Source organism: Daucus carota, chromosome 3 (assembly GCF_001625215.2).
Source record: "Daucus carota subsp. sativus chromosome 3, DH1 v3.0, whole genome shotgun sequence".
Classification (NCBI taxonomy): Eukaryota; Viridiplantae; Streptophyta; class Magnoliopsida; order Apiales; family Apiaceae; genus Daucus; species Daucus carota.
The window spans coordinates 40,568,799-40,580,327 of NC_030383.2; the positions used below are offsets into that span (position 1 = coordinate 40,568,799).

An 11,529-nucleotide genomic window follows, 5' to 3' on the forward strand; every position below is an offset into this window, starting at 1 on the left:
TTTAATAAAAAATTTGTCTTAGTAAATTATAAAATCACTGTGAGGTTTATGAAAACTGGTCATTCTGGATGCTAACTTGTATTTATCCTATATTATAATACCTGAGTCTACCCAGGTATGCAGTTAACCAATCACATTATAATTATATATTTATAATTATAAAAACGATGTTTATATTGGCTAAGTGTGAATTTAATTTTCTAAAATAGTAAATATATAATTTTATATATCATATAATACTCGAAAGACCATGCACGTCATGTAACATGTTAATATTTTATCCACCGCAACATAAGGAAACTGTTTTTCTTTGCCATCGAGTAAATAAAAAGCTCGTTCTAATCTGTAGGGTGTGGAGACTCGTATAATTTTAAAAAAGATTTATCAAATTGATCTAAACATATAATTATTGATTATTCATATAAAAAAAATTTAAGGATGGACTCTGATTTGTTCTAAAATTATCTAAAGTTAACGAATGAATATCATTGGCCTAAAATAAGGAATGATATATTGGTACTAAATTAATTCCTCTTTTTTTTATTGGTTAACATCCTAAATAATTTATTTTTTCATAAATTGAATTGAATTGAATTAAATTACTTAAAGTAAATCTCAAATTCTATTATTATCTAATTAGATTATTTTTAATTAGATAATGAAAAGGAGTCTAATTAGTTTAGTTATAATCAGATAATGAAAAGGAGCTGATTAATTATATTGTATAATAAAAAATTGTATTGACTAACTCATGATTAACTTGTATGTGGTTAATATTTTGGATAAAATTTAATAGAAGAAAAGTTGGATGATGAATAATATTACTGCTAAAATAATTCTTTTTTTCTGATTGGTTAAATGCATAAGGTGGTTGAAAGAAAGTTGAAGAATTAATATGATTGGTCTAAAATTTAGGAATGACATCTGATCAGTCCTAAAATAATTCTTCTTTTTAATTGGTTAACTGCATTTGAGGATGGACTCTGATTTGTTTTAAAATTATCTAAAGTTAACGGATAAATATTATTGGCCTAAAATAAGGAATGATATATTGGTACAAAATAATTCCTCTTTTTTTATTGGTTAACATCCTAAAATAATTTATTTTTTCATAAATTGAATTGAATTAAATTAAATTACTTAAAGTAAATCTCAAATTCTATTATTATCTAATTAGATTATTTTTAATTAGATAATGAAAAGGAGTCTAATTAGTTGAGTTATAATCAGATAATGAAAAGGAGTTGATTAATTATATTGTATAATAAATAATATTAGTGCTAAAATAATTCTTTTTTTTCTGATTGGTTAACTGCATAAGGTGGTTGAAAGAAAGTTGAAGAATGAATATGATTGGTCTAAAATTTAGGAATGACTTCTGATTTGTCCTAAAATAATTCCTATTTTCTGATTTGTTATCTGCATACAGTGGTAGAAGGAAAGTTGGAGAATCAATATGATTGGTCTAAAATTTAGGGTTGACTTCTGATTGGTCTTAAAATAATAATTCCTATTTTCTGATTGGTTAACTGCATACCTGGGTAGACTCAGGTATTAGAGCATCTCCAACGGCGTTGGCTATAATCGTTGGCTAAATTGGACATGTAAGACTTTATGTAAAATTTGCTGAACCTGTAACACATTTTGCTTAAATGGTATTGGCTATCTTGGTTGGCTATAATTTAAAAATAGTATGTTATTAATATTTCAAATTGTTAAAATAGAATATATCAGTTCAATATGGTAATAAATGATGTGCAATCTTCCTACAGATTTTCTTACAGACCTGTAGAGGTTCGACAAATTTAGCCATCCATAGGAGGTTGGCTAAAATTATAGACAACAGGTGGGCGTGGTTGGAGTGTACTTTTTTGACGATGTTGGCTATAATTTTTAATTATAGTATGCCAACTCACATTTTAGCTAAGGGTACTCTATGGTTGGAGATGCTCTTATAATATAGGATTTTGAAAGGTAGAGTTTGAACGTAAGCCAAGTTTCTACTATTTTTAAAAACCAACCACTATTTTACAAATTGGTGTAAACTATAACTACACTCCTGGAATTTACTCTATTTACAAATTATCAGGTATAAAAATTATTAATATAATAATAAAATATCTAAAATAGTGTTTTACGTTTTTATAAGATTAAATTTCAAAAATAAAAATAAGTCATTAAAATTAGAATTTCCAACTTGTTACTCCCTCCGTCCCATTTTTTTTAATCACTTTCCTTTTTTGGATATCTTAAAAGGAATGAACTTTCCACTTAAGATTATTACTACCACACATTCATAAACTACACTCATTTAATATTCACTAAGAGGGGTGTATTGGATTGAGATTTTATATCATTTTTTTCATTCATGAAATCCGAGGGTATTTAATTGAGATTGTTTGAAATCCATTAAAATCTTGAGGCATTCAATTGGGATTTTAAATTATGCTACAAAATCTGGTGGTATTCAATTGGGATTTTAAATTATGCTTTAAAATCCGATGATATTCAATTGAGATTGTTTAAAATCCATTAAAATCTGATGGTATTCAAATGCTGATGGATTTTTTTTTGATTTCATAAAATGATGGATTTTGTGGCATTATTCAGTGTATTTTAAGTTTTTCGAAATACCATCAAAATCAATGGGATTTTGAAGCATTATGCTTAAATCCTATCAACTATGCGACATTTTATCAATAATCCGCATAAGAACAAAATCACATACAATTCATTAATATACATAGACTAAAAACAATCCATTAAAATTCCAATCGAATACACCCTGTTTCTCTTAATGTGATTGAAAATGAGTTAAACATTCATTTTTTTAAATTGCTGGTCAAACATACTCAAACAAAATGAGACGAAGGTAATAAATTCTAACTTAGAAACCAGAAATTAACTTATAAGTAGATTACCATAAGCTGCTTTTTGACCGACCACCGCCTAGAGTACATGTATGATGTATTTGTGTTCTCCCCGAAACAAAATAAATGAAATCACACAAACTCAACTAGCTGAAAAACAAACACAAGCCACAACCCTCCCCTTGTTCTTCCGGTGTATCACACACACAGATGACCAGCCTTCACAACCACCACAAAAACACCACCCTCCGCCTCCTCACCTCTCCCACCCCAACCCCAAGCAACCCCCCTTCTTCCGATTCCTTCGAATTCCAAGAAAGTGACTTATTTTTCTCACCTTCGTCAGACACACAGTCTGTATCTGTCTCTCCCCCTACTCCCCCCACTCCCTCTCATCTCCCCCGTCAACCCACCCATCTCTCCTCCTTTCACGGCCTCTCCGCCGCCTTGTCTACCGATCATCACCCTCTTCTCCGCCGCAAATCAGCTCTCAATCCGTCTGTTTCAGCTGTCAGAACCATACCGCAGCGATCCGAGGGGAGTCATGGGGCGAAATTTCATCAGTCTGCGCCGATGAATGTTCCGGTGTGGCCGAAGAAGGAGACGAGGGCCAAGAATTTTGATGAGATTGAGGAGGAGGAGGATGAGGGGGATGAAGAGATGATTCCCCCACACGAGATTGTGGCGAGGTCTCATGTTACGTTCTCGGTGTTTGAGGGTGTTGGAAGGACACTAAAGGGGAGAGACTTGAGGCGGGTTCGGAATGCGGTGTTTCAGCAAACAGGTTTTCTTGATTAAATTGTCACAAAGACAGGAACTTTATGCAGTTTTGATGTGTTTGTAGTTTTATGTTATGAGAATTGGAATGTAGGTTAATGTTTTATGGATTAATGATGTAATGTGAAATTAAGGCTTTTTCGGGTTTATGTTAAATTAACTTCACATGGCTACAGGTTTTCTTGGTTGAATTTTCGCAAGGACCGGAAATTTATGCAGTTTTGACGTGTTTGTAGTTTTATGTTATGAGAATCCGAATTTAGATTAATGTTTCATGGATTAATGATGTTATGTTAAATTGATGCTTTTTCGGGTTATTTTATATAGAATTTGGTTGAAATGAAGTTTTGAGCATAGTGTAGTGAAGCTGTTTTTATGCTCTGCATTTTCTTATACCAGAATGCTAGCTAAGTTATCTCATATTACTAAATTTCTGTCTCTATGATTGTTGCTTAATCATGTTACCGCTCTTGATAGTGATTTGTTGTTGGAGCTTCATTGGAACAAACTGGACGCAAGTCATTTAAGTAGGTATTTGCCTTGTTATCACTGGTAGTATACTTAAAACTTTAAAGGGCCTTGTTATTTTTAATAAGCTTATTTATGTATTGAAGTTTCATTGGGATGCACTGAACTGGATGTTTAAGCATGTCATTACTGGTGGTAGACCTAGAACCTTAAGGGACCCTGAGTCAGAGAGACATAAACTATTACTGTATATATCAGTTAAATCTTGAATTTTTCTATTTTTATTTTTTTTCTGGCAAAAAAAAAAATTAAAAAATTCAAGATTTCTAAAGTCGATCTGTTTTCTGGGGCTATAGGAAAAACATACTGATTTTCATAGTTCAGCTATGGCTGGATTCCACTACTCATTATTCCTTGTGATGCTATGGTTTGGTATGAAATTGTGATTTCCTCATGATCGATCTTTTTCATTTACTGTTATCAAGTTTTCACATTAATATTTGTGCGGTTTGTTTTGTGCTTGATGACTGAATTCCAGTGATACTAGTTTATGTAAAAATTAATTGAATTGGTTCTAGCTTTTGTTGGTGAGCCTCACTGACACTTGTTCACAAACAAATTGGGATTTGAGTTGTTGGCAGTCCACCTTGATATTAACTGGATAACCAAATGACGCCCCCTTCATGCTTGTGCTGGTCATAGGTGTTTGATCAATTGTGCCGCTCACACACGCATTTGCCTATCATTCAGTTCTGGTGATTATATAACTGTTGCAGATGTGTATAACTGTAGGCTCATAACCATAAGTCTCTAACACGGAAGCAAACAGTAAGTTTGGTTGTGATATGCAAACGGAAATTAGCTCGACTTGGGGAGCTGGGAGAGCATGTTAATTGCCCACTTCAACACACAGCCCAGCTCTTCTTCACTCCAGCAAATACTGAACATTGAGTCAGTGAACTGGAGATTGTATTTCGTCAGAAGTCCCATATTGCCCATATTGAATTTTTTTTATTCTCACACAAAAGTGGTCCCTCCCCCTTTCTTATTGTGGATTCTTTCAGTGATAAATTGGCACAGTGTTCTACTTGAGTGGATGGAGCAGATTTATGAAAAGGTCTGACTTTATACAGAATCATATATTCAAATGATTGAGACTTTTTTAACTACTGATTCTCATGTCAATGGAGTTTCATCTTTGTGGTCCATGTATACTTTCCGCATTCGAGTTTTGTGGTTTACAGCTAATCTTGATTGTTCCATGTATAACACTTATGACCGGGGGCAAGTCCAATAGTGGGCATTTCCCACATATATATATTTATCATTAAATGAAAAAGAATTCATTAAAAAAGAATTCTAGTGATTTAGATCACTACATAGTAATTTAGATCACTACATTGAGTCAGTGGGATGGTTAGTGCCCGATGATTAGTTAAGAATAGGGCACGGTGATTTTCAGGATATCCCTGAGAGCAATTACAACGCGAGGCTGTTTTCAGGATATCCCTGAGGGCTGAGAGCAATTACAACGCGAGGCTGTTTTGGCTCTCAGGATGCGTGAAGTGACTTGTCCACTGAACGCGTGAGTGACTTGTTAGCTGGATTGTGACACTGGACAACATTGCAGTAAATAATACAAACAGATCTAGTCCCTCTTCGCCGGGAGCTTGGATAGTTTGTTTTTTATTATTTTCCTTCACTTTTCTTAGAAGCGGTGTCCGGGTTAGACATTTGTGTACGAGGCAGAAGCTGTTGGGCACTTGGGCCAAGGCCCGCGTAACGCGTTAGACAAGAATTTTGTAGTTAAAATTTACTGGGAGTGATCAGAGTATTGAATACGAAATCGATAGAGTTCTGAGGATAGATTATAATAGTCGTTTTTTATGATCTTAATTATGAAAAGCTAGTTTGAGGTTTTATTACATGAGGGCAGTGTTGAAGAATACGGGACAGAGCCTCGCAGAGGTACACAATTTGAGTCTTTGACATGCAAGTTTGAAACAGAGTACAAGGCACAGGGGAGGCCCTCAGATCCACCACATTTAGAATTAGAGGGGTATTTAGTCAAAATCAGTTTTGGAACTTAATATATATCTATCAGGTATATTTCACACATTTTCATACGGAAGATTCAGATTTTTGGGCTCTTAAGCATCGGAGGTCCTGAAGGCAGGGCGGTTTGGAACTTTTTTGAGGCTCTGTGCTAAGTATAAGAATGAGACCCTTCCAAATGACGAAACAAAATTTTAATATATTTAAAATAACAAGATATCATAAACAAAATTGTAATACTACAACTGAAAAATTATTTGTTTTTTGGGTAATTAGACTTAAATATGTGTGTGGCCGTGTGGGATTTACTACTTATATAATGTACTAGTTTGTGGGGAGAGGAAAAGAATAAAATGAGATGGGGGTTGGAAATTGATTAGTGTTTAAATAAAATAATGATAAAAATTAAAGAGATATTAATATTATATTAATTTTATCATGACTATATTAAAAGATAGAATGAAATGGTCATAATTTGGGGGCGCTAAATTTTTATGAGCCCTGTTCTGTTGCACTTGCTCAAAACCGGTCCTTGCCTGCAGGTAACTCTTACCCGCGGACCTTGTTTAGAGTGAATATGAAGGATTGCTTTCATATTTCTTGAGAAATAGACACCAAACTGTGCCTATATTGGGTTGGAATTGGATGCTTGATCAATTATTATGTATGTTGGATTATACACTTAGTGCATGTTTGGCTACCACTATTTTCAGCTTCTTTTTTTTAAAGTCGTCTTCAATTTTTCTTGATCGCTTATAAATCTTAATTAATTCTCACTTATAATCTAATTCTTTATTTTCACTTTTTTTAACTTTACCCAAACGGTCTTTTTATCAGAATTCCTAAGTGCAGTAGGTCCAAGTTTTAAGTAAGGCCTATGTTTCCTGCGTCAATAACAGATTGCATTTGCTGCCTGCCTGCTTGTACACAAGTTGTCAAATGCACACAACTGCTCAGTATCACTTGTGAACAGCAGTTTTCGGTTGTGGGACTGGGCGTTAGCAGTAAGGCAGCAATCATTTATGTGATGGAATGATTGCAATCATATAATAGTATTGTTCTTCTACAAGTCAAGTCTGATCTCTACACCCTGTATTCCTACCTGTAATTCCACAATCCCAGCTGCTTCAGTAATGCTATTGCTCCCTCATTTTCTTTATTTTTTATTTCATTTTATGTAGATTTGATCCACATCACCTCTTTTATTGCTTCAATTTTATATCTGTTGACTATAACACCTTCACATTTGTGTGATCATCGTATAAAATATTCTTTCACAAAACAATATTTGACTATAAAATATTTTTAAACACGGACATATTAAGTATATACAGATTATGGAGTTATAAACCGATTTTGACCAGAATCCCGTAATCTTTAGGACCACCCTTCTAGAAAAATAATGAAGATGTGGGAAAAACTCCAAACTATGTGCATTGCCTATATAGAACAACTTGGGCATCAGCACAAGTATAATTCCGTTGGGACTAATGGTAAACCAGAAGATTAGCTGCAGAATTTCATCTTCTTTCGACAAGTGCAAAAACTGACAAATGCATCCTTCCCAGATTTAACGAATAAGCTAAAGCTTTTAGTTTTCATTCCAAGAAGACAAATTTAACAGTAATGTGTTGCCTGCAAAGTGCATAGTTTAATGGAGAAGTGCATGTCCATGTGGTTGTGGGCATCTGGTATGAAACATTCTTGCTATGCACAATAATCCACCAAGATGATACATATTGGACTTTGTACCTGTTTTTTTTCATCTAGCAGACAAAAACGTGTTCATTACTAGTATAATCTTCACAGCAATAAAATCCCCAAACTAATACTCCAACTACTACCTAGATTCCAACTACATTTCTAATAAATTGAATAAGTAGTTTATTCTTGACTTCCTTTTAAAGTTGGCGAAAGAGATCATAATTTCTTAAATAAAAGCATAAATTAATTTCAACTGAGTATTCCCTCCGTCCGTATGAAAATATTTGTTTACTTATATAGTTAATATAATTTTTATATTTGTATATGCAAAATTAGATTTATACAACATATAGTTATTTATTCTTTAATTAATATTTGCTGAACTAGATTTGCATCATAAAAAATTATTTATTCAATATGATCAACGTAATAAATATGAATATATGCATGATTTTGTTATTAATATCAGAATTTTTTAATATATTTGATTTTCAAAAAGCAAAAAAGTCTTTTGAAATAAAAGAAATAATTTAAATATATAATTTCACGTTTTTCTCTTTAATCGAACGATTATCACCTTTCTTTGTGGGGGATTTAAATTTTATTCTCCATGAAAAAATATCAATACGAAAAATATGTGTTTCTGAAGACTTCTTTAACCGTCTTGCAATTTTAGTTCTCCTAGTTTAAAAGGAAAATATTTCAAAGTTATAATTTCTTATTAAAAAAAAGAGGGTTCACTTAGATTTAACACATAGGACTGGTGAGTAAGATTGTACCATTCGGCGCCACTGCCAAAACCAGCAGCACAACAAAAAAATATCGACGTAGCCGCTCAATCTCCAGCTTTAACTCTACCTTTTCTAATCACTCATAATAATACTATAATTTACATATGAGCAGATATATAGCTGCCCAATGCTCCAACTAACTTAACACAGTAATTAACAAAATCAATCAGAATAACTAATTCGGCTTATTACTAAATTATTCTAGGCCCTCATTAGTGGGTCATGTATGATGGCATCAGAAATTCAACAGTGGGAGCCAGGCCTTCTCTAGAACAAGTAATTTTATACAAATACGCTAACGTGATCTTGAAATTAAAATCGAGAATCACAAGTTAAATAAGCAACCAATCAAGTCTACTATATAGCAGAGTCAATAGTCTTATTTTCACAACTAATCCCACACACAATCGCCATTTTGTTCCTCTATATTTCATTCCACACGCACTCCTCATCTTTGACCTATTTCCTTTACAATTTTTTCATTCCTAGCCTGCCGGCGCTAGCCGTCCGCAATTTCCCCAACAAAACACCTTCAATATATATACAAACATTTCTAAACACCTCTCAATCACACTCCTCCGTCCCAATAAAAAACGTACTCAGTATATCCCGCTCGAGAGTCATGTTGTTGAGATTATTTCTCACGTCTCCTGTCGTGATTGTCGGTATTTATTTCCTTCTTCGGCTGGTGTCGAAAACGTCTCTGTTATTCATCGCGAAGAAATGGTGGAGATTACTAGAAGATAGCTGTCATGTTTTCCAGTTCTACAAAATTCCGAAATTCAACGATCATATGCAGGAGAATCAGCTCTACACAAAAGTTGTTACGTACCTGAATTCATTATCGTCTGTTGAAGATTCGAATTACGCGAATCTCTTCACAGGTAACAAATCGAACGATATCACTATTGTTCTCGACTCCGATCAGGTTGTTACCGATACTTTCCTCAGCGCCAGGGTCTACTGGACTAATGAAAAGTCGAAAACAGGCTCGGATACGCTGGTTTTGAAGATTCGAAGACGAGATAAACGAAGAATTCTCCGTCCGTACATTCAACATATTCATACCGTTTTTGATGAATTTGAGCAGAGGAGAAAAGAGGTGAAATTATACATAAATGCCGAGACGCAACCAGAGAGGAACGGACGATGGATATCGGTTCCGTTTACTCATCCGTCGACGATTGAAACGACAGTAATTGACGCGGATTTGAAAAATAAAGTGAAATCGGATCTCGAAGCATTTCTCAAGTCAAAGCAGTACTATCAACGACTCGGACGAGTTTGGAAACGGAGCTATTTGCTTTGTGGACCTTCGGGAACGGGCAAATCGAGCTTTATTGCAGGAATGTCGAAATTTCTGAACTACGATATTTACGATATTGATATGCGCAAAGTCATAGATGATTCCGATCTGAAGATGCTTCTATTGCGGACTACAAGCAAGTCAATGATTGTGATCGAAGATCTTGACCGGTTCTTAATTGAGAAATCCACGGCTGTTACCTTATCAGGAATCCTGAATTTCATGGACGGATTTTTCTCCAGCTGTGGCGAAGAGCGTGTTATGGTGTTCACGATGAATAGTAAAGATCGTGTTGATCCTGCGGTTTTAAGGCCTGGAAGAATTGATGTTCACATACAATTTCCGCTTTGCGATTTCTCTGCTTTTAAAAATCTGGCTAATAGTCATTTAGGCCTCAAGGAGCACAAGCTGTTCCCTCAGGTTGAAGAGATTTTTCAAAGCGGTGTGAGTTTGAGTCCTGCTGAAATCGGGGAGATCATGATCTCAAACCGTAGCTCGCCTACTCGAGCTCTGAAATCGGTGATCACAGCAATGCAGAGTAATATGGCAGCGAGAGTGGTGAATAAAATTCCGAGAAGTGCCTCAGCTCGAGTTGGAATGGAAGAATCAGGCGAATCGGCTGGATTGTACAGTGAAAGTGTTCATACTGTTAGAGAGTTCAGGAAGTTGTACGGATTGTTTCGATCGAAGAGTAGCAGAAAGGAGTCGATGGATGTAGATTTACAGGACAAAGATTATCAGAGACAGAGTTCTTAAGTCTTGGCAGTTGAGATTGCTATTGATTTACAGTAGTTTCTTAGATAGAAAACAATCCTGATCAATTTTATTTCTTTAGCAAATGATTGTCGCAATTCTTTGTATTGTTGTTACTCGGTAATTAATGTATATTGCACCGGGGAAAATCGAATTTGTAATGTTCATACATATTCCTAGTGAACTTTGTTATCATCACATCAATTGATCATTTCAAACCTGTCAAATATTTTGAACTATGTTAGAAGATATTTTGGATTGATATTTGATCATGATAAATATCTTCCCTCCTGTAATACTTCCTTCGTCTCCCTCATCCGTCCCATTTTAACTGCTTTTGACTTTTTTACACGTATTTTAAGATGTTAAAAAAATCACATCTAAACATAATTATTCTTTATAAAATTTATATCCAATAAAAGTTTAGAATCTAAACTTTTATTTGATATAAGAATTGAATTATTTTATTGAGTGTAGATATTATTTTTTTACACCTCAATATACATGTTAAAAAGTCAAACATCACTTAAAATGGGACAGAGGGAGTAGTAGTCTCCCTTCGTCCCCCTCAATTGATATAATCGTTCCTCTTAATTGATATAGTTTGATAGATTATTTTAATTTATTTTTTTCTAACTATATATTTGCTATTTAAATTTTTATAAAAAATCCAAAAAAAAATATTATGAAATTATGTTTTCATGTGAAATGAGAGGGACATGGAATAACAAAAAGTCATGACGGTTTTAGATATAATAAATATCTTCAATTCGTTAATAAGAAAAGTTTAAGAGTTTAATATCTG

At 33.9% G+C, this 11,529-nt stretch overlaps 1 protein-coding gene across 1 annotated transcript; it reads left to right on the forward strand.

The window, feature by feature from the left end:
* Window positions 1-8,992: 8,992 nt before the first annotated feature.
* Window positions 8,993-10,922, forward strand: LOC108210555 (AAA-ATPase At2g46620). Its single transcript, XM_017381888.2, has one exon. It carries the CDS (start codon window positions 9,288-9,290, stop codon window positions 10,725-10,727), a length of 1,440 nt encoding a protein of 479 aa, XP_017237377.1. The 5' UTR covers window positions 8,993-9,287; the 3' UTR covers window positions 10,728-10,922.
* Window positions 10,923-11,529: the final 607 nt, after the last annotated feature.

What these genes read in the sequence shown, in the direction of transcription:
- LOC108210555 (XM_017381888.2), top strand. Translation starts at nt 9,288, where the DNA reads ATGTTGTTGAGATTATTTCTCACGTCTCCTGTCGTGATTGTCGGTATT.